We start from the raw sequence: 24,454 nt of genomic DNA on the forward strand, positions 1-24,454 counted from the left end.
AGAAGGGGTGTTATAATGAGCAAGCACTGTAAATCCCTTCCACTCATGCACTTTTAACCTTAAATTTTCTAAGTAAAAAAAACAAGGCTGCAGAGGTATCTGCATAAAATTGATATGAATTTGTGATGCAATGATGGTAATGCATCTGTACACCAAATACCATTGACCTAGCATAAGGGGTTCATGTTTACATGAACTTGTCAGATAACTTAACAGTAAGTATGTGGACGCCGTTGCTGCCGTCACAGGAAAAGGAAAACCTAAGTCTCGCCTTCTGCGACTTTCATTGCAGGTGAGACAAAAACAGACCAACCTGAAATATCAGCCCCTTCTATGTACACTAGCAAACTGATAAGCATTGAATAGTTGGTTCTGTGTGGAATGCTTACATTATAATTAAAAAAATGCTCATTTAATTAAAGTGTTCATCAATTTTGTAGAATGAAATACCAGTATGTTTTTTTTTCTTACAGTGTTTTCATTTTCAGCACAGCTCTTTTTCATTTAGTTTGACTTACTGATTTAGATAGACACGTGATAGTTTCCACATTTTTGTATTGGTTTATATGTATCCTGAAGTACTCTGGTGTACCATCAGCTGTTCCTGTAGTGTATTCTTTTCCCTGCAAAACAAAGTCTAACTTATCATTTTGGCAAGATCAAGTTGATGCATGTTTTTATTGTTTAAGTCAACAAAGAAAATTGATCATATTAAAAAAGATTGAAAAATACTGGCAAAAAATTCCTAACTCTAAGTTTTGTTTTCTAGCTTTATTCCTTTTGTTTCCTTTTTTCATCCATCTTGCAAGTATTCCTTTAAACAACAATCACAATTAATAGTTTGAATGAGTACATTGACTGGATTAGAATACTGACAAGCATGAACATTTAATGTACTGATCATAATTATTGAAAACTTACATAATCATGTTGAGCCATTTGGTCTGTTAATGGCATGTCCAATCCAGGTTTGGCAATATGTAAGTAGTTATAGCCTCCTGTAACATTTCAAAAAGAGCATTTTTACTTTCAAAGAGCCAAAAGCTGTTCTCAAGGTCTCCACCTCACTTAAATCTATTTTTGAATAGTGCAGACCTATCAATCGTTGAGTTTTCCACTCCCCTTGTCATGCACTTCCACCTGTGCATGTTTCAAGGCAAATGAAAACTATGTAGAGGAAATCAGGTAAAAGATAGCCTGGATGGAGAGAAAACCAAGCTCATAGCACATTAATAGACAAGAAAATCAGGTAAAAGATAGCCTGGATGGAGAGAAAACCAAGCTCATAGCACATTAATAGACAAGAAAATCAGGTAAAAGATAGCCTGGATGGAGAGAAAACCAAGCTCATAGCACATTGTTAAAAACAAGGAAATCAGGTAAAAGCTAGCCTGGATGGAGAGAAAACCAAGTTCATAGCACATTGTTAAAGACAAGGAAATCAGGTTTGTTTGTTTGTTTGTTGGGGTTTAACGTCTGAGCAGCAATATTTCAGCTATATTCAGACGATGAACATGAAATTGATGATAAAATGAACATGAAATAATGATGAAATGAAAAAGGGATGGGACACAAGGACAATGGGGTCGACAAATTTTGATTGCCACTGGAAATAGGGAGAGGTGGGTAGGGTCAGGGCAATTTAGCCTCCTGTGGTGGAGCCCTATGGTTCCTACTCCGGGAGAATACCACAGTAGGGTTCCTTAACGTGCAAGGAACGTGGCATCTTTCCCAACACGGTGCACAACTATGGTTTGCGGTCAGGTTTTCCGTATTATAGCCTGACAACCCCAGCATGTAACATGCCAGGGGTACCCCATTCAACCACCTGAGCCACACATCCCAGTTGCTCTGTGGGCAGAGCGCCCTCGCCCCCGGCTAGGGTTCTGAGCACTATTTAGTCGCCTTTTACAACAAGCTTAGCACTGCTGCAGGCCTATTCTTTCAACACCCGGACCTGCACGGGGCAGGAAATCAGGTAAAAGCTAGCCTGGATGGAGAGAAAACCAAGCTCATAGCACATTGTTGAAGACAAGGAAATCAGGTAAAAGCCTGGATGGAGAGAAAACCAAGCTCATAGCACATTGTTGAAGACAAGAAACAAAACAAACATCACATCTTCAGCATTTTCTTTGCTCCACAAAGGCACCCAACACAATTCAAAGAAAAAAGGAGATTAAAAGAACAAAGAAATAAAAAAAAACAAAGAAATAATGTTATATTTCTTTATCAATCATCCAATGATCCCAAGCCAAAGGATCATGTTTTGTATTCTACATTACTACAATGGTTCAAAGAGATATCATATCTAGGAACCACTTCTCTCATTTATTGCATGCAACATGACCATTAAATGTAATGATTTTTAGCTTTAAATGGAAGAATTTCCTGTTCCAGCCAAAAACCTTAATTCTATTAGAATGTCAGACACTGAAAGATATTACATGGGTATTACCTTTACTTGATTAGGTCTACCAAAGTAATAACATTTAATCCAAGACTGAAGGAGTCTTTTCAATATGTAAAATTACTCTGCAAAGCATTTCTTCTAGAATTTATCTTGTAGTGTCAGTGGAATTTCGGCTTTATGAGAATCAGTATCTGCTGTGATAAACATGGCTTTATCATAAAAGTATATATTATAAGTAATACCCATTTTTTAAATATATAAACAAAATATCATTTTTCATAAGAATTGCAATTACTGAGCAGTGGAAAAAAAATTTTGTTAGTCAGATCAACATGAGAAAAATCTTTGGTCACATATCTTACTACTTTTTATCAACATAAACACAGATTATGCACTTACTATGCATAGATCTACATTCAGTATGTTACAAAATGAGGTAGCCATTTGACCATGATGTGGTAAGAGAACTCAAATGATGAAATACATGTATTGGATTATCTCTGTTAGTGGGATCAAAGTTATCTTTATGCATATCTACATATAATGTCTTGCCTTTCTTTATACATTTCACTAGAGTCTATTAAGTGGGTTTAGGTAGTGTTTCCTATGTAAACATGTTGAAACCATTACCTAGTAGATTTTTTTTATCTGATGTCAAACCTTCCTAAAAATTTCATCAAAGTCCACTGAGTGGTTTAGGAAGAATTGTACTGATGTGGACAGAGGTGATTTTTATACAACCAAAACTTTGTGGGCATATTAAGTGTTGGTTTAATAAGCATAAATACCATTGTTCTTTAGACAAATAGCTGTACATGTATTTTTAAAAATCATTCGATATCAGCATTAAAGAAAGCACAGATGTCAGTTTATACTCAATAGTCCTAAACAGCTGCATTTAACGGTTCTATTTTCTTTTTTAATTTGTTAAATATGTTTTATGAAAATTTTAAAATTATGACAATTATAAGGCAATGAAAATTACTTGCAGATACTAAAAATTTCATTGGAATCATAGAAAAATCATTAAAATGGTAAAATTCTGAATGACACAGAGCAATTAATGTTGCGATTAACTTCCTTTGAAGTTGTTTACCTGTTTCATTACACTTCACTTAAGGCTAAATTATCTCACTGATCATAATGACATGATCAAGTCTTAAAATCTTTGTAATTATTTGGTCTCATATGGTAGAGCTTGAGTCGAGGTTGTAAATGAAATGAGTCTTTCCATTTATGAGAATGAATTCATTGCCAAGTTAGAGGTTTAAAGTTCTGTTATAGTTGAATTCTATTATGAATTATTGGGTTTAATGTCGGTTTTCTTTTATCTCATTTTTATTTCCCCATCAACCATGGTAATATTACATCATAAATATAAAGGACAAGATTTTGTCCTCATTAGCAATTACTTGTTTTGCCCTTTAAGGTTAAGGCTTAAAAAAAAACAAAATTCACAAGAATTTTTCCATGCAAGATTTTGTTATAATATGTTAGCATGTTGGAAATTTTACAATGACAATTAATTTGCTATTTACCTTTACTGACACCAAACTCATACTATTGGGTAGCAATGCAGAACAACAGTTTATACATCAAATATGTAGTGTAGATAATTTCAAAGTACCAGAAGAAATCAATGTCTTACCAATGTACAGAAGAGATTATATCATGAAATCACTAATGATTTACATTGAATAGCACATGTATTTATAAAAATCTTTTAAAAGGAGTTGTACAGAAAAAAGATTTTGTATATACAATTTAACCATAAAAAAATTCTCAATTGATGACCACAAAATGAAAATAATATGAGGTAGGTGTTACCTGCAAGAGAAAGAAGTTGAATATATAGATATATTTAAAAATCTTCTTGTTGCCTTTTTCTCCTTCTTGTAACTTTCTAAAAACTAGACACTTCTTGTCACTTCTTGATACCTCTTGTCGTTTATTAGTGAGACTAGTATTACTTAGTGTTCATACTTTGGCCTGTCAGGCTAAATCTAGAAAGGCATACTCTTAATGGCATATTGGAAACGAAAAAAGTTTCTGAATTTAAGTAACTACTGAAGACCATACAATAAATGCAATTTAGTGACCCAGATACTGAACTGTCTTGCTTGGTATGAAAAGTTCCACAGGATGTAACTTTGTGTCAGACTAAAATCTAGCTCTCAATGCTTTCAAGGATATCACTTTATTTCACATCAAATACCATTATGAGGACTCCTTCCTCAAGAAGCAAAGTAATTCCAAAAGAAACTTTTGAAAAACTAATTGATAAAGACTAGACAGCAGTAAAGAGCATGAAATAACAAAAATAATATGTACAAAAAAACAAAAGTAAATAAGCAAATATCAAGGAGACAACAATAGCACTCTATAATAAGGAAAACATTCGAAATTTTGAATATATAAAACTTAGACAATAATCACTTACCAGTTTAAACACCTTGTCTTATCTTACAGAAAAATGTCACTAACCAGGTTATCTCTGAGAATAGTCACTTTCCAAGTAGAATAACTTCTTGTTTTTAGAGAATAGTCACTTATCTGATAAAATACCTCCTTGTGTCTTAGAGAATAGTCACTTACCAGGTACAATACCTCCTTGTTTTTAGAGACTAGTCACTTACCTGATAAAACACATCCTTAGTGACTTACCAGGTAGAACACCTCCTTGTATCATAGAGAACAGTTAATTACTTGGTAGAACACATCCTTGTATGATGTATCATAGAAAATAGTTACTTAACTGGTAGAACACATCCTTGTATCATAGAGAATAGTTACTTACAGGGTAGAACACCACCTTGTATCTTGGAGAATAGTCAATTACCAGGTAGAACATCTCCTTGTATCATATAGAATAGTCAGTTACCAGGTAGAACACCTTGTATCATAGAGGATAGTCACTTACCAGGTAGAACACCTCCTTGTATCTTGGAGAATAGTCACGTACCAGGTAGAACACATCCTTTTATCATAGAGAATAGTCACTTACCTGGTAGAACACATCCTTGTATCATAGAGAATAGTCACATTCCAGGTAGAACACATCCTTGTATCATAGAGAATAGTTACTTACCTGGTAGAACACATCCTTGTATCATAGAGAATAGTCACTTACCAGGTAGAACACCTTGTATCATAGAGAATAGTCATTTACCTGGTAGAACACCTCCTTGTATCTTAGGGTTTCTGTATATAGGAATCAAATTAAGAGTTTCTTCAGCAGGTGTAGTTTGCGGATCCATTGTCGGATCAAACAATCGAAGCATCTCTGATGCTAACTGAAAAAAAAAACAAAAAAAACATATTTATACAAATATTTTATGATTAATAATTTTAAATAAGTCATGAATTTGACTTTTATTATCTCATGATATAGGTTTCATGGTAGTTATCCCCATTCAAAGGTAAAGTGCGAGATTTAGCAAAACATGGACTTTCTTTGCCTGAAAAAGGGGGTACCAGGTGTCCATTTTCTATCTGCAATTTATCCTTGGTGATTTAAGGGAATAATTTTTCAGTTATATCATTGTGCACCTGCTAAGTTTGATCTGAATAAGTGTGGCTTTTCTTTTAAAGTTACCAGGATATTTGCCTTCAATTGATTGCTAAGGGAAACCAATTTTGAACCTGTTTTAATATTTATTGTAAATAAATACTGCTTTCATGTACCTAATAATTGATCTTTTCATTTAAATAAAGTTCTGATTTACGAAAAAAAACTTCCAGATTAAATGAAAATCCAAGAAGATATATAGATGTATGCAGGGCATCATTTATGAGTTATGCTCATACTAACTATAGTTTCAATTTCTTTTCAAACAATATTTCTGAATTTGATAAACAGTAAAAGTCAGATTATGGAATTAAACATATCCTACAGTTAAAAATAAATAATTCAGGGGATACTATAATTGTTAATTATAATCAATAAGCAGATTGAATTAGTTTTACTTAATATTCTATGTACTCTTAACTACCATCAATACAAGTTAACACAGAGCATCCCTAACTGGTAATTTCTACCAATACCTGAATGGAAACCTAGTATCAAGGCAACGCCTACTAACATCAAGTATCTATTTATTTTTGTCGTTTCTAGAACTGACATCTATTTACCTGTAATTACACCTGTTTGTTATGATAAGGTAAGGTAGTATAAACCAGTAATATACTTTATTTATGTACTGTGACTGAAAATAACACTTAAATAGTATCTTGTCTTTTGCAAAGAATTGCAAATATAACATGAAAATTACTTAAACCTTTTTTTTTAAATCACAGAAGTCACCTATAATTATTTTTTTAAGATTCTACTAAAATTAATAATTCAGTACCAAGATTATTTTGAAATTAACATTCACCCTGAAAAAGACAGAACACTTGTAAATAGTTTTAAAAATATTTTTTTTTTTGCAATAACAACAGAAATTTATATAATTTTTGGAGTTGTTATTTATAAAGCCTGAAGAAAAATCTACTTCTGACTATACAAGGTGAAATATGACATTATGGTTTTGACCAGATATTAAAACCAGGTGATATATCTGCAGATCATTTACTTTTATTTTCAAGTTTTACACCATTTTATTTCACAGAAATGTGTTACTGACATTCTCCTATTTGTGTCAAACAGTACTTAATATACGCTTTTTACCTTAAATGGGAATAGAAAAAGTAATAAATTACAACATAAGAGGACATGAAGCTACATTAATATGCAGTCACTGTCCCAATTGATATCAAGACCTGTGTCAAATCTTGTTTCATAGGATTCAACTAACATATTAATTCATCTAGTAATAAGGTAAACATACATACTATAAGAACTTCCTTGAAGGGAAAGAATTTAAAATGTACTAGTGCTGGTACAACATCAACTGGTCAGACATTATTAACACATACCGGTATATGAGGAAAAAAATACTACAAATGTTAATTTCGCATTATTCAAATGCTATCTCAATATTTAAACTGATATGTGATAGTACTGAAATTGACAAAATCAGCTTCTCTCACCTTTTGAATCAAATAACTAGAAGTACAAGGGACATACTAAATTTCCTTTTTATTTAAATAATTTCTTTTCCATAAATACTCCCCTATGTATGATCACATACAGTGGTTCAAACTACAGAATTTTTATTTTCACCTCAATATTAAAGAGTACAGCAAAATAAGTAATTTTCAGTTGAATTTATTCTATTTATTATCTAGGTTTCATCTGTCAACAAAAGGGACCTGATGCTTCAACCTTTATTCATTCTCTAGCTTTGATCTGTGACATAAAGTACCATAATAGTTAGACAAAAAAATGGAATCAATACTGGAATTACTGAGCATGAGATTAATCAGTTCTATGTGAAGTTATAAAAGTGCTACAGAAAATTCACTTAAACAGAATGGATATAACATCTAAAGTTTATATTTCTTTAGAAGTCATTATTGGAGCAGTCTCAGTAGTAGGGAATACCCTTGTACTTTTAGCTATATACAAGAACTATAAACTACGGACAGTAACTAATACCTTCATAGCCAGCTTAGCACTTGCAGACCTTTTAGTTGGAATACTAGTGTCTCCGTTAGCTGCCCTAAGCTACCTTGGGCTGCCTCAAAACTATATGTGGTGTGTTTTCACAAACTCTGTTGTTGTGGTTTTAACTCAGATTTCTATATTTAACTTATGTGCAATAGCAGTAGAGCGATTCATTGCCATAAAGAGTCCATATTTCTACCAACAACATTTGACACTAAAGGTAGCAGTAATAATCTCTGTGATAGCATGGATAGGAGGAATGATTGTTGGTTTTGTACCTATGTTTGGCTGGAATCTTGGTCCAATGGTAGATAATAAATGTGCTTTTGTAAGTGTGATTGATATGAAGTATATGGTATATTTTAACTTCTTTGGGTTCGTCTTGTCACCACTGGTGATAATGTTTCTGATTTACTTGTATATCTACGTAATTGTACGTCAACAGCTAATCAAAATAGCAGCCCTTGAAAGAGTTAGTCAAACAGAACAGAGAAAACAAAGCCTGAATTTCTCTAAAGAAGTAAAAGCAGCTAAGTCATTAGCTGTGGTTATTGGGATGTTTGCAGTATGTTGGCTCCCAATTCATATACTGAACTGTATAACCTTGTTGTGCAAGGGTGACAGTTGTATGTACCATATCAATCTCTTATTGGCGGCTATCTTGCTCAGTCATATCAACTCTGCAATAAACCCATTTCTCTATGCCATCGGGAATAGTCAGTTCCAAGTTGCATTTAGGAAAATGTTTTGTGGGACACAGACAACTTCATCATGGAAAAATACTCTTACACAAGAAGAACTGGAAACAATGGCAGAAAGAGCAGCAAAAGCTAAGAGTAATAACACTGAAAGCTTGACACCAGTGAACTCAGAGTCAAGACCAACAATAGATAGAACCAACACTATGTCATCAACACAACAAAAAGTTAACGATTCCACAGACAATGGCCATGCCAATCCTGTATTTTTCATTTAGTATATGGAATTAGTTGAAACCAATCCAATATCATTTTGCTATAACAACCCAGTTGTTGTTAAAAAGAATTACATTTTTAAAACATGAGATTCTCTGTCAATTTGTTGTTGTTAATCCATTAACAGTTCAGACTAGACTGAAATGTGATATCATTTGTTGCTTGGTTTTTTTCAAATAAAATATCAGAAAACAATGCAAGCTTTCAACAATAATTCTAAGGTTCATTTTAAAATGCAAATGCTGATTGATTGCAAAAATGCAAAATTAAGATTTCAGATTAGACTAAATGTACAGATTCTTCCAATAAAAAAAAAACAGACTTCAAATAAAGTAAGATGTCATTAATTGTGACTATAGTCAACAAAAATACAATAATATTTCGGAGTTATTATCTTATAGACATTAATTGTAATTGCCATCTCACCACTTCAGTAATGGATGAATCAAACCTTCATTTCTCTTTCAATAATCAAGGAGAAATACGAATAATAATTTATTTCAAGAGGGTAGTAACACAGTCTACAACTAATCTTCTGTATGAAATCAGGGTATAAATTAACACTTGTGTTTTACCAAATAAGCCTGTTACAATGCACATAAAGGTAGAAACCTTTTAGATAAAAATAATTTCTTGCATGTGTAAAACTATACCTTTATTTTCATTTTATATAAAACTAGAACCCACTTTCCTGAAGAGAATCTGGTTTTTTAACTATTTATCTTTTATAATATTTGTTTATGAAGGCAATTTCTGAGTAATTAAGAGTAATTCTTTAACTTGAATAAATGTGCAGTTCTGCAGAACAAACATTTCCATCAGTAGAATGGCAGTGGTAATGTGAATTTCTAGTAGACAAACAATATGCTAGAACTGTTACATATTGATTTTACAATTAGTGATATGTTTTACATCCTGGTAATAGAAAATGAGGTGTGGTTATTTTTAAGTTGTCAAATGTATTGACTTTAGAAAATATCATTTATATAACCTCAGCTAATTAAGATTTTCTAAAGTTCAAAACATCGAGAAAGTCTGGTGGAAATGCTTGTACTTTTAGTTATTAAAATTAAAATTATACCAAGTTAAAACCTGTGCAATTTTCTAAATGTCTGAATTATTAATTATTACAACTGTATTATTTCTGTTTGCAGATCATAGATCAAAATGAGTAATTACACAATAACATGTCAATAACATTTAAAAGGCAAAAAAAAGAGATATTGATAGAGAATTTGCTTCCACAACATTGAAACGATTAATTTTTAAGTTCACATTAGCCTATGTAACATCAGTACAAGTAGTTTCATTATTCATCACAATGTCCTACAAAAACATTAAGTTTTAATGAAAATATCCTTTTCCTTTATATTTTCGAAAATCATCTCAAATAATCACTTTCAAAAACACATTCAAATTTGTGAATGATTTTATTGTTGAAATACATTCAACAAACCTAGAAAACACTCTTGATAGAAATAAATTTATGGAGACAGCATGGTAAATTTTTATTACATTACATAAGAAGGAATTTAAAATTGTGGGATAATTTTGCAGTGCTTTTTAGCCAATTTTTAAATGATTATATTTTGTTCCATGCCACAGATCTGGACTATGAAGTGAAATTGGAAGGTTTCTGAGGTGCAGTATTTACAATAAAAAGTTCATCAAACCATATTCTTAGATGGAACTGTAATTAAATCACATTAACAATGGTACAAAATTTAATTCATAAGATTTCATTTTTTTTCAAAATAATGATCACAGAAAAAAAAATCCAATAACAGAAGTAATTCAACTACTGGACGATTTTTTTTCTAAAAGAATCATTAAAGCAATTAGCTTCATTTTTCTAGAGTTAATTGTTCCACTATAGCAATCAATAAAACATTTACTGAATGATTTATTTTAGGGGATGAAAACTGAATACCTATGTACAGTTTCAGATAATTAGAAAAACAAATTTTCAAGTTTGAATGGAATTTAAATCATATGTGGATTAAAAGGAAGGTCCTTATAAATGTGCAAAAATGAAAATAGCTTATTTTTATGTGTAAATGTAGGCATTACAATGTGTTTATCAAGGATTTTTTTGCCCCCCCCCTCTGGTGGCCCTCCTTAGGTGATTCTTTGGATCTACCACTGTTAATAAATTATGAAAAATAAAGATATAACATCATATATTAAGAAAAATACCAGCAGAAAATTTAAAAAGAATTCATAAATCAAAAATTGAATTACTTGTCACAATGCTATTTTCTATAATGATGTTAAAACTTACAATAAATTGTTTAATTCATGATTTGGATGAAAAATACTACCACAACATTCACCTAAATTAATTATATATAACTACAGGTTGAATATTAGGATGAATGCAACTAATGTTTTTGTTTTCTGCTCATCAACTACCCAAACAGCAAAAATACTGAAAGCAACAAATCTCTAACAATCTTGATCAATATATGTGATTAGGAGAAAAATATAAAATATTCCACCAACTATAAGTAACTGTTGTTTATATGCATGGAACTTTAATACAGACATCTAAAGCTTTATGGAAATTTTAAATGAATATTTAATACTTGCCCTTTCCCACCAAAAAAGCCTAGTCAGAAACTACTTACATGCACTCCAACTTCCTTAGAATTGAAGTTAGCATGTGTCCATTGATCAGCATGGTATTTCCTCTGGAACTTGGTGATGGTGCCTGCTCCACGAATTGTCACATCATTGGTATGGAATGCTGCATCTATAACCAGTTTACCATCATACACCAAACAGGCATCATTGATAGCTGAAAACAAAAACCAACAATCATATCTATCATTGTAGTTTGATTTTCTATGAATAAAAACATTGTCACTGACTATTTCACTTACAGGACAAAACCAATAAAATAAACTTATCCTGGGTTATCACTATTGGCACAATTAAAAAGGATTACTAGAAATAAAAATGATATATTTATTTATAAAAACTGCTTAATCCAGACAAACGTCTAAAGTTAAGAATTATTCCGATAACAGTAAAGATAAACCAGTCAAATACTAAGCACATAAAAGCTAACAGATAAATAAACAAATGCAAGGATTTAACATTTCAAGGGCCAGAAATTAGTTTGTGGAGTGTAACAGTTACAGACCTCTAAAAGCATCATAATCAACAGATTTCTTGTAGTAGGAGAAGAAAGCCTGAAAAGGATCAAAAATAAAATTTACATAAAGCCTACAATGATTTACTCTTTTACTTAGAAATTGTATTACAGTTCAAATATATGTTGTCTAATAATTCATTGCTTAAATAATTCCTTATAATTCCAATGTAATTAGCATGTGCCTTTTTTGTGTATCAGAATTGGTTGTTCACCTTTTACGACCTCGGTGAAGACAGTATGCTGTCTCTGTTGGTGCATTAGATTTGCAGGACTATTTCAAAATAAATACTCATTTGCTGGACTTGACAACAATTTTTAAACAATACATTTGCATGACTTTTTTTATTCAAGGCTTAAATTACTATACGTTTGTGTGAATCTTTTAAAGTCCCTCTATTAGCTAAATAGATTCAATTAACATGACTGCAAAACATTTTACAGTTCTTAAATGATTCTACTAGTTCTTTTCAAGAATTAGTTAAACAAGAATTGATCTCTTACTAGATTTGAAAATACCCAACAGTAAACTAATGTAGAACAAAATCTAAACTTAGTTCATATCAGATCACCTTCTTTGTTGTCTTTTTTGGCAATTACACTGATAGTTATGAAAGTTAAAAAATCTCAATCAATGATTTTTGTTTTATTACTTACACCACATTCAATCTGTGTTGGTTGTTTGTTTGTAGTGAAGCTAGCTGATGAGATTTCTGTAACTTCTTCGGCTCCATTATTCCACTGAGCCAAGACATGGTCAGAATATATATGTACACCATTTGACTCTAATGCCTTCAGAACAGTGCTGTCAATTACAGTGTTGTTAAAACATGTCACCTGGAATATTAAAGGACAACAGGTGTGAGCTAGAAAAGGTTTGAATAAGTTCACAATTTTTGAATTTTCACTGTGACTAAATATGTACACCATATTTTGGATTTCCCCCTTTAAATAAAACAAAACCTCATATGATAATCAACCATCATATACTGTTCAATCAAAATTTTCTGGAATGTTAAGAAAATTTGTGCAAGTAAGGTACATGGACTGACAGAAAAATTGATGGACACAATGATCAATGGTCATAACAAAATGAGCCATCCACATCATTCTGTGAAATATGTAATGAATAACAAGGAAAACTATTAATTCATTAAAATGATCAAATAATATACCTGGCACAGCTTGATATGACTTCAAATGTAAAACCCTGAACAGATGGGCAAATGTGGGCATTATAAGCTAACATAGTATGTATCTATTAATTAAAACTGTGATTAAATGTATGATACAGCACAGGTTTTAGAAACAGGTTCTAAGTTTTAAATAAGACATAGTTTCAGACTTTCTACATAAATGTTTAATTACTGAGTAAAGCAAGAGAGTGGGCTGTGAATTACAGTGAGACCTGTAATCTGTGTAAAATAAACACCTGATGTCCTTTCATATTAGTTGCAATACTTTCTGAACCTTACTGAACCTAACATCTGCTGTAACTGAACAAATCTCGCAAAAAGGTTTGGTTAAGATAGTTTTACTGTAGTTCACCTCCACAGAGAAGTAAATTAAAGAAACCTTATAGTTCTTATAATCCCAGCAGGTATCAGTGTTGGACAAAACTTTTTACCTAGTAAAAGTTACCTAGAATTCTCATTAGGCCAAGCAAACAGTCTGCTCAAGGGGAGACTGAAAATTTAATACCAAAATATAATAATTACTGATTGGTTGTTATAACATCAGTTCACATAATTCTTTAAATAATACTTTCTATTTTGCCTTTTGACCTAAACCTAGAACCAGTAAAAACTAATATTCAAAACCTTCATGTGAGAGAAGTGATGAGTTTCAGATAAATAAATTTTGTAAATATGGTTGGTTATTGAAAATTAATCCTTCGTGGAATCAGAGGCAGAATATAGAAGGATTTTATGTGTAAAGCGCTAGTATAGAATTAATTAGCACCATGACTCCTAAATCAGTTACATTTATTTCAACTGTGAGGCAATAAAATCAAACAGATGGAAAAAATATTTCAACATCACTGCAAGTTTTCAGTAATGCACCTGCGAAACAGTGAAATCTATACAAAGCCATAATTAAAATTGATTAAAATGCTTGCATGGAATGGAGTAAGAAAAATATCAAAGTGAGAATATTACAGACCTTCTAACATGAGAAAATCAATATATGTAAAAACTTGTATTTCAAACAATATCAGGTGGGAAAGAGTATTCTATTATATTAATAATTAAAATGCAACTGTGTCATTGTTCATTCTGATTATTATACCTTTCAATTGTAAATCTATAAATCTATTAGTGTGCATAATATCTGAATAAAGTAAATGAAAAATTGCACTTTAATTTTTTTCTGTGAAAGTTTACAAAACCTAATGAAAATTGAAACCTAATCAAAATTAAGAATTGTGTGTGGTTTTGATATACAGTCTATAGCATGGTTTATATTATGTTTTCAAAGAACATATTTAAATCACAGAAGACTAATAAAACTCATTTTAAGAATAGTTAGGAGGATCATTTAACAATGCTGTGAAAAGCCTCATATTCCAGTCTTTTATATCTAGTTTAAAAATTTATTTTGACAATCAGATTTGTCATGTTTCCTAGATGAATTCTTATTCAACAAATTATTTTAAACGAGACAATGATGTCTAGAGATAGAAAAAATAAACAAAATATCAAGCTAAAGTAAGTCAGGTACCTTTAATGCTATACATTGTAGCTTAAACTTGATCAAAATTTAAGTCAACATAAATGAAATGAAAATATGATTCAAACAGAAAAAACCCTTTTAGATCTTAAGTAAAACTCAGCAAATTCCATACATTCTGGATCTGAAAACAAGGAATTACCTATGCCTGATTTTCAACGGCAAAATTAATTCTTGGAGGAGAACATTTTTCTACTTTCAAGAGAAAATTGAATGTGCTTCAATTCATATATTCATTATGAAATTAAATGACTTTAAGAAAAAAAATTGTTTGAGGGTAGATCATTCTTTTTACATGGAGCATCTTTTATGGCCATCTCACAAATTAATATAGATATATGTATTTTTATGAGCAAATAGTGTTTGTTATGATGTAAAAAAATAATCTTTAAATTAAACTGAATATTTATTCTAAAACAACTCTTTCAAAGGGAGATAATTGACAGGAAATGTTCTGGCCTTACTATAACCACTTCTAATATTTCCATTACTTTACATGTTAAAACAACCATTTAGAAATTTCACTGGGAATGTCTGAAAGGTGCATAACTTGCCTAATTTTTTAGAATTAGAATTAGAATTAGACTAGAAAAAACGATACTGAAATTCCACACTTTTACCTTTTCTAAATTACAAATATTATTTTAAGTACGCAATCTCAGCTTTGCTTTTACTACTTATGATCAACATACTCACGTAGTTTGTATTTACAATCCATTCATCTAGGTTCAGTGTGATTTTGTTACTACACAGAGGAGTGTCAATTTGACCACAAAAATAGTTAAAGGGACCTTTATTAAATATAATAGGAATTGTTTCATTTGAAACAAAAACACCAAAATGAAAGATAAAAAAAACCCAAAAATTAATGCCAGCTTTACTTTGGTAGTATAAACTCTTATAGTTCAATTTCAATTTACTTATAGTCAACTTACTCTGGACTTCAGAAAATTATGTTTAATTCCTGGCTCCTTTTTGGCCCCTAATTTCTACTAAAATCAATCCTAGTCTGACTTTAGTGGTAAAGATTCTAAAATCTTAAGTTTCACAAAACTTAATCAAAAAAAAGTTGAATTATACATCTTGATGTTTATTTTCAATTGTAGTTTTGACTTGTATATGAATAAAGTTGTCAATAAATTTGATGGAATGAAAGCAAAATCATGATGAATATATTAATACATCCAAGTTATTAAAAGATAATGAATAAATGTAATGAATTAAAAACCATTGCCATAAAATGCATGCTCTCGAAGAAAAATACCTGGAATGTCAGTGGTGGTTGTACTAAGTGTATCCTATCACCTGCCACACCCATTGTCAGTAATGTCTGGATACAGCAAAAAGCATCTAAACTGTTTCCATAGATCACCACATTTCCTTAAAAAATAAGACAAGAAATGGTTAAGTACATAAATTAACATTTATTACTGTTAACAACTTCAATTTTTTTTAACTAGAAAATTTGTCATAGAAAAAAGTCTAACATAAATATTCATTTAGCTGTATAAAAAAAGACTTTTGTAAAGACTAGCAAACAAATATTTACTTACTTTGTGATTTGAGAAGATAATTTTCTATCCAGTACAGTGCCACAGCAGCATCATAAGCATCATTTATCAGGAAAAGATTTTTTGGAGAATTTTTGAAGAATCGTCTATCTGGTGGGTTTGGTAACTCTGCATTTGTTACACCTGAATTAATATCAGCTTCAGTGGGTGCTGAAACCTGATACTGTTGACCAACACTTATAATCAGATGGTCATAAGGCACTACTGTTCCATTATTAACAATCACTAACTTCTTTTTTCTGTCTATATTTGTCATTTTTCCATACACAACATTTATCCAAGTGCGGAGTGATGTTCTGGCATAATTGTCCTGATCATAGCAAAAGTCATTGCCTAACATTTGATCCCTCAACTCATCTGGAGGCAGCTCACCAGGCAATCCATGTGGTGATACTAATGTCAAATTGTTAAATCTCAAATGTGGACTAAAAATATAAAAAGGAAAACTATATCACAAAATATTCCTAATTCAAAATTAACAATAAACATCATTACTTGTGATGGTTGCCACTAAGCAATTACTAAGGAGAATGCAAAGCAAACATCTTCAACAATTAAAATGTGCATATTCATTCCTGGAAAATGAGAAATGACACTAGTGATAATTTAATATATACAGAAAATAAATTTATATAGTAAAAGAGTGTCTGCCACATATAAAAATTTAAAAATTCTGCAGCTGCATTACTCACCAGTACGCTAACTGTTCAAGGAAGCCAACACCAACATTAGAGGCTCCTACTACGACTATTCTAGCATTGATTGTGACCTGTGAAATAAAACAAAAACAAACTTTCATAAAAAATAAATAATGAAATGGTATGTGGGATTTAGCATGATACAATGAAATATTAAAATATCTGAAATAGCATTGGTTTCTGATAAAGACTGAATATGGTCAAAGAACTTAAAAATTTTAATTGGATGTTTACCTAGTACAGCCCAATATAAAAAATAACAGAGTCTAAATAAAATGTACATGATTATAGTCAGCATATAAGATAAAGAAAAGAAACAGAATTTAGCTTTCATTGAAATCAAACAAATTTTGACTCTTTGGACCCCAATGTGGACAAATTTGATGAAAGGGCACAAAATCCAAAATTTGAATACATGGTTAGATTCAACACAGCAAAGAACCCCTAAAATTTAAATCACCTTATGACCTCTGTGTGGAACAATCTTAAATCAAGGCCAAAGAATTCAATTTTGATGAAAATAAACTAAGTTTAAATTTGAACCTTGTTTTCCACCACTTAAAAAACCTGGTCCAATACAATAATAATATAAGTACTGGTGATTAGATTAAGCATTTAAAAGAGTGCATTAAAGACAAGACTTCAAATCCAACACCACTGAAATAGGCCAAGAAAAAAAAATGAGTGTTTTTACTACCAAGATTCATAAAAAGTTAGGATATATACATATTAGAAAGCATTACATTTATACCTTTGGTTCAAGAACTAGTTTTCTGTTGACATGGTTCAAGGCATATGGTTCATGTTCCTTCAGTACTCTGTCAGATGGAGCATTAATTCCAAGCTGTTCCAGGGGATATTTGATCTGTCTTCGAGCACGTACTGGGACCATATCATTCAGGCATGTTACCAATGAGTGCTGCTCAACTACCTTTAAACAATAAATTAATTTCCTCATGCATTTAATCTATTAAGTGCCAATCATCAATAAACAATACATTTACAAATAAAAATTGAGAAATTTTCTGCCCAAATCAATCTCCTAACTGTACAAGAAAATAAGCCAGGTTCTTAGGTACATTTAATGTATTCATTCATCACACAAAAAAGTTACATAAATAGATAAAACACTGTCTTCCAACTTTGTAACATCATTACAGGTTATAAAGAGTGAAAATTAAAAACAAACTGAAATTATTTATTGTCTCTAGAAAATCAGTTTGCATTTTTATGTTTATCATTTTTTTAATATTAAAATTTACAATTTGAAGTAATATTGTTGTAAGTTAAAACAATATATAAACAATCATGTGTTAAAAAAAAAAATGATACCTCTTTCTTCATGTATGATGGATACAGTGGGAAGTATAAGCTTGTCTTCTTTCCTTGTCGTAATATTTCCTACAAACAAAGAAATACCTGAGACACTATTTGACAAAGAAAGGCAGATGATGAGTCTCAACCAGGCAAAAGTCCATAACAATCACAGTTATCTGTCAAATGTGAGTATCAATTAAAATCAAATCGACTGCAATAAGATTTAGACGTTCACATTCTACATATGAAAGTGTAGTTTTTTGTTGAACTATCTTATTGTATGATAAACCACAACAAATAAAATAAAAATTAGTAGTCAGTGAAAATTTCTTATGAAAGCCACATATATGTACTTACTTTAATGAATGTTTTTGACAAGTGAGTAAACACAGGGTTCAGAGCAAAATGATGGAGGTGTCCATGCTCTTCCCTCTTATGATGGTTGTAGTATATGAAGTCTTCTATATTGTAGTGGGATCTTATGTACTCTATATTCTGAAATAAATACATAGGTATCCTTCAGTAAAAAAGATTACCTCATGGCCAAAATTTCAAAACATAACTCTTCTGTAACATTAAATATACAAACCATGCTTAGCCTTAAGCATGAGGAGTTTGAAATTTTTATAATATATGTAAGTAAATGAACTATTTGTATCAAACATGCAGTCAAATATAGCAAGCATACCTCTTCTCTCCTTATGACAGCCACTCCAACAATCTGGTCTTGACATACTGCAACAAAGGCCTTAATCTCTGTACCATCCTATCAAAATTTCAATTTAGAAAGTACTAGTAAACAAAAACATGAAATAATAAGTAGAGAAAGTTTTTTGGATAATGTTTCGTAAGTTCATTGTGATCATTTATACAATTCACTAGAAAAAATAAATAGTCTACTACTCCAATACTAATTATACTTCTGCATGAACAGCCTGCATTGAAAAATAACAATATTTGGGTGTTTCTGTCCACCTTTTATTTCATGCCATGTAATATTTTTGACAGTTTGATTCCCCTTACTTTTCATTTAGATTCTTTAAATACTCACATCATCCCTTCTTGCTTTGTTGAACTGTTTGATATCTTTGATGAGATTATCATTTTGATCTATGGTTTTCACAAGCTGTTCTATACCATTCACATCCTTTGTACAGGCAGGTCTTACATGGAAATCTCTGAAAAATACCATACCATAGATATCAAAATTTGTCCCTTTCATCAGAATAATTTGTAGTTCTGATCTTACATTCTACATATGTAGGACGTCACTGTTGCTCCATCCATATTGTACACGTATAGTGCCAAAGATAATTAATTTCTTTAAAGGAGTAAAAAAATGTTCTTAGTTTCCTTAGTTTCTTTAACTACACACAAATGTTCAGTGGCTTCCTGATGACCTCTATATATGCATGCATAATCTAAACAGAAAACTTACTATCAATATTTAAGAACATCACTCATATTTTTTTTTTAATTTCATTTCAGGGGACACAAACAACATGGAAACAAACTATTTTTTTTTAAATATTAACTTACTTGAGGAGCCCAGATCTGTGAAAGACATAAAGTTCCTGTGGTAGAGTACTAGGAGATCTTGATGTCACTCTCTTAAAAATGGAATAAAAAAAATAATGAAAATAATGATATAAGTTGATTGTCTTTTTGTGAAAAAAATTTGTAACACTGTTTTTTTTTAAATGTCAATAGATAAAATTATCATATTCTTCAAATGACAGTATATTTCTTAATCTAGAACCCATTTTCAAAACCTTTTTTGATATATTGTATATCAATACAATATTTCAGACTGAGAAATATACTTGAAACAATGAAGGTCATTTGGTAGTAAATGTACTAGAAGGATGAGTAAATAATACTTACTACAAATCCCTGAATAAGAGGGAATTCTGGAACTAGATGTGGTACTGTTATAACACAGAAATCATACTGTGGGAACAGATTAAAGGCTGATGATAGAAAATCTGAGGACCTGTAAAATAAATGCATTATAAACTGATTATAACTGATAAAAAGGGAGAAAATCAGTTTATTGCTTTTTTTATATTCCTTACACTGAATTCTTTACTCTTAGCAATTCATAACTTTTTCCTTTAGCAATTGGATCTTAAATTTGACCTACATTTCAGGCATTTGACATATTGCAATTTACAACAGTATGTACATCTCCTTAATTTCTAACGATGAAATCTATTCTCAATATCTTTTGCTGAAAAAGATTTAAACCAGTAAGATCAAAGAAAAAAAACCCCAAATAGTGATTATTTCATATAAGTCACCTCATCTCATATCTTTCATCAATACAGAACAGTTGTATACTAAAGGCATTTTGATCTCCTCTGTAAGTAGGCACAAATCTCTTAGGGAGTTTTGTAATTGGTGTAATTGGCTTTGGAGTTCCAAGCCGAGACTGCACCTTAAAAGAATCATGAGATAAAATGATGTACATGTATATCTTCATCAAATCTATATGAAATCATTTTGAAACATCAAGCACAAAAGAAGCTACTGTGAAAGTACTATTATTCGTGGGGTACCAATTTATGAAGTTTTTTTAGGGTGGGCCCAACCACGAAATTCAGTTCCCAATGGAAAAGAAATTCCCATTGATGTGTATACTGAAAACCTCAAAACCATCAATTCAAGAATCCAAAAGCTTGTGTTTCTTTCCTAACCCATGAAAATTGGTTTACATGAATTAGTGCTCTCTAAGTAAAATTTTCAAAACCGTATACATGCGCTATACTACTTTATTAAAAAAGTGTAACAGTGAAGATCATTTTTACACTTATTTCCTCATTTTTTTAATAAACATATATTTTTAACTAATTCATCAACAGGACAAACAATCATAAAACACACCTCTTCTTTGACAGAACTTTTTCTGCTGGAGTGTGCAGACTGAATAGCTTCAGCATCTTTGGCCACCTCCTCAGCCTGACCTTCACTCAACATAGAGGTGGAACTTTCCCTAATGTGAGCATCACTCAGTTTTTTCTCAATCTTGGCTTCACTTGTTGGACTTGTAGCTGAAGTAAAATATCAAAATTGTATCCAAGTTTACCATAAATAACTAGATTATACAAGAAGAGAAGGTTGAATGATTTCGAACATAATGAAGAATCTTACCATATGTTCCACAGAAAAAAGATAACTTAAGCCCTGATTATAAGAAATTACTTAAAATTACTTGTATATACTGAAATATAGGACAAATATGTACAGAAATAGCATATAATAAAACAACAGTGGAAAATAAGCATCCATTGACTAAAGTTTCATTTTCTCTATCATGTTGTCATGACAATTTTGAACTAACCTCTAGAGCTCTGTTTACTAGATTGTCGACTTGAAGATTTCTTTTCTGTACCAGCATCAGTGGGTTCACTTGGCTCACCAATTGTTTCCTTGACCGATGTAGCAGACTTTGTAGAGGAAGCTTTAGAAGCAGGCCTTTCCTCTTCTGGTTCTAAACATATGAAAAAGGGTTTAAGTATATATGTGTTACTGAATTAATCAATAAGTGTATCTCTCAAACAAAATTACTTGTTGAATACTGTTTGAATAATTGTAAAGTAATTCTACTAATTCCATGTCCTATCCATAGGTCTAGAAAGTTTGTCAGCTAATTTTCTATTTAAAAATCTATTTAATTTTAAAATAAACTGGTTTTATTCACTCATTTGTATTCTTTCTCCATAAACCAAAATATCATGACCACTTAGTTGATTTACAATCTTACATTTCACCTTTCCCAAATATAAGTATGTAATTTTATTATCTTTTTTTATCTTATTAAACAAAGACCAAAATGGAACAAGAATAACACAATTTTGAAACTCAAATGAAGCAATATGACAATGCTCAATCTTTAATCTTTGAGTGGCAAATTTGACTGTAATCAGAAGGCACAAGGACAAAAGCCCCCCATAAGAAATTGTTTCATTAATTTTTAAAAAAGAAATTTTATTATAAAAATACTCTAACTGTAAAATTTGAGATTTTAATTTCTTATACTACATAGAAATGTGTAATGCTTTTGATTATTTAACTATGATAATGACCTCTGAACTGTTATGTCTTTGTAGTTTGAAGCATACATGAACAGTAAATTTATGTGATTATTTCGTGTTGAATATTCTAGTCCAGCAATAATTAAATTGTTAATATTTTAACTTTTTGTTTCTTTTAAAGACAGTATTTTATCAAAAAAATGAGAACAGCTGTCAAATATACACTCTTTAAAAAGTAAACATATATAAAAAAAATCATTTTTTAGCTTTTCTCAGTTCGTCGGTGAAGTTTCAAATTATTCTGGTAATAAGAAATTCAATACCAAATATAAAAGGAATATATGTCTAGGGCATTTGTCGGGTGGGGGCTTATGTCCTAGACCCAATTAGAGTCTTTATCCATTCAAGAGTATATTAAAACATTATCAGAATCATTGAAAACATTTTTCTTTCCATTTCAAAAAGAATGTGATTGTATAAAAGTAATTACATATGTATTTGTAATGCTGGATATAGACCACAAAGAAGACATGGAATACAAAAATTACAAACACAAATATCAACAAAACCTAAACATATTATTAACACATAATCATGGATCCCATATCTCAAACATCTTACCTGGTGGTGGACTTGGTGTTGGTGTTTTGGGAGGAGTAAGGTCATCATCTTGGTGTGGATTCTTCAAACCATGGAAGGGACCTAATTCAAAGCATTCATTCAACATATCTGTGTTAACATCATTACTGATACTCATAAAACCTACTGCTGTTCCCTCAACCTGAAATAAATAATAACATCTTTAATCAGCAACTTTGCATTTATCAATTGTACTACTATTTCTGTGTGATTCTAATTTTATAGTACACAATAATCTGAAATGAGATATTAACAAAGAAAACCATAATTGATTATTTTTGGTTGATGTATTCATTTAAATGATCAGTAATACCTGCTAGGCAGCAACCATTTGATTTTCCAGGGGAATGGCTATGGATTTTTTGGGAAAAAAATTGTCACCAGTAAAGTCGAGAAGAAATTGTGTGTTTTACTCTCTGATTTTATTGTCTTAATCCATACGTTGAAAAAATTTAATTGGTTTTTGCCAAAGACAAAAAAATGTTTGTCTCAGAGAAAATATATAGCCCCTGAAACCCCCAACCAAATAAAATTGTTGCTCCCTTTATATCTGTTACTTTTATCACCTACAATAAGAAAACAGTTTACTGTCTAATATTTTTATATGGAACATGACCAATGGGCAAAATAATATATGCCATCAGTTCTGAGCATCTAAATAAAACATCATTTCTCACTCTATTAGGCAATAGTAATTTTTATCTCTACATCAAAACTATTGTTGTTCTGTATCTATCAAGTTCATGAAGTTGATTATAGATGAGACAAAAATTTGTAGACATACACGTCCATTTTATACATGTAACACATTACAATGACAGAGTCACATCAGACATTTCTATAAAGAGGTTCAGTGGTTTTAATTGAAATTCTTTACAATATACCTCAGCTACTAAACATTGCATGTTGTCATCTTGAGCCTCAATTAATTCAGCAAGAAAGAAGTCACCATAAGTCATTGTCAGCATATCACTTTGGCGGTTAAAGATAGGTGTTAAATCATCATGATCTTCAACCCTATAGTTAAATGACCAAATAATTTTTATGGGCATATAAATATTTAAAAAATGAAAGGATATTCATGAATGTATCTAAAGCTGTTTGTCTTTATTCTGCATAATATTTACTGCATAAAATGCTTCACAGACATTCTTCTTTACAAATACAGTTGTAATGAATAGTTGGAAAATTGTCCACTTTAATTTTATTCACACAAATAATTCTATCAACAACAAATCTGAAAAAAAATCTAAACTTGACCCCAAAAAGTGTCATAAGCACAAACTCTCTATGATACAATGATGATTGATGTAAAAGTTAGGATAGAAAAATTTGTGAAATACATTTATGCTGAAATACTTGGTCCTTCTAATGTGTGT

At 30.8% G+C, this 24,454-nt stretch overlaps 2 protein-coding genes across 3 annotated transcripts in view; one reads left to right on the top strand and one right to left on the bottom strand.

The window, feature by feature from the left end:
- The window catches only part of LOC148624043 (cilia- and flagella-associated protein 61-like), a 31,983-nt gene that overhangs the window by 3,248 nt on the left and 4,281 nt on the right, over window positions 1-24,454 (bottom strand). For both annotated transcript variants that reach the window (XM_088566469.1, XM_088566470.1), the window contains exons 5-25: window positions 23,960-24,092; window positions 23,058-23,217; window positions 21,743-21,892; window positions 21,286-21,452; window positions 20,703-20,839; window positions 20,287-20,395; window positions 19,942-20,012; window positions 19,454-19,580; window positions 19,091-19,168; window positions 18,760-18,897; window positions 18,418-18,486; window positions 17,837-18,016; window positions 17,080-17,156; window positions 16,370-16,812; window positions 16,081-16,196; window positions 12,744-12,923; window positions 12,078-12,126; window positions 11,560-11,729; window positions 5,580-5,703; window positions 922-998; window positions 519-623 (exon numbers count right to left, since the gene is read on the bottom strand). In XM_088566469.1, the coding sequence (XP_088422595.1) occupies window positions 519-623; window positions 922-998; window positions 5,580-5,703; window positions 11,560-11,729; window positions 12,078-12,126; window positions 12,744-12,923; window positions 16,081-16,196; window positions 16,370-16,812; window positions 17,080-17,156; window positions 17,837-18,016; window positions 18,418-18,486; window positions 18,760-18,897; window positions 19,091-19,168; window positions 19,454-19,580; window positions 19,942-20,012; window positions 20,287-20,395; window positions 20,703-20,839; window positions 21,286-21,452; window positions 21,743-21,892; window positions 23,058-23,217; window positions 23,960-24,092 (2,860 nt within the window). The remainder of the gene's footprint in view (window positions 1-518; window positions 624-921; window positions 999-5,579; window positions 5,704-11,559; window positions 11,730-12,077; window positions 12,127-12,743; window positions 12,924-16,080; window positions 16,197-16,369; window positions 16,813-17,079; window positions 17,157-17,836; window positions 18,017-18,417; window positions 18,487-18,759; window positions 18,898-19,090; window positions 19,169-19,453; window positions 19,581-19,941; window positions 20,013-20,286; window positions 20,396-20,702; window positions 20,840-21,285; window positions 21,453-21,742; window positions 21,893-23,057; window positions 23,218-23,959; window positions 24,093-24,454) is intronic.
- Window positions 7,686-9,075, top strand: LOC148624044 (adenosine receptor A1-like). Its single transcript, XM_088566474.1, has one exon. The coding sequence runs from the start codon at window positions 7,825-7,827 to the stop codon at window positions 8,932-8,934; it is 1,110 nt and encodes a 369-aa protein (XP_088422600.1). The 5' UTR covers window positions 7,686-7,824; the 3' UTR covers window positions 8,935-9,075.

The sequence above is a fragment of the Perna viridis genome, chromosome 2, assembly GCF_037379345.1.
Source record: "Perna viridis isolate PV_CMFRI_1.1 ecotype Kerala chromosome 2, ASM3737934v1, whole genome shotgun sequence".
In the NCBI taxonomy this organism is placed as follows: domain Eukaryota; kingdom Metazoa; phylum Mollusca; class Bivalvia; order Mytilida; family Mytilidae; genus Perna; species Perna viridis.

Excerpts from the sequence above, each read along its gene's own strand:
- LOC148624044 (XM_088566474.1), top strand. The coding sequence starts at position 7,825 with ATGGATATAACATCTAAAGTTTATATTTCTTTAGAAGTCATTATTGGA.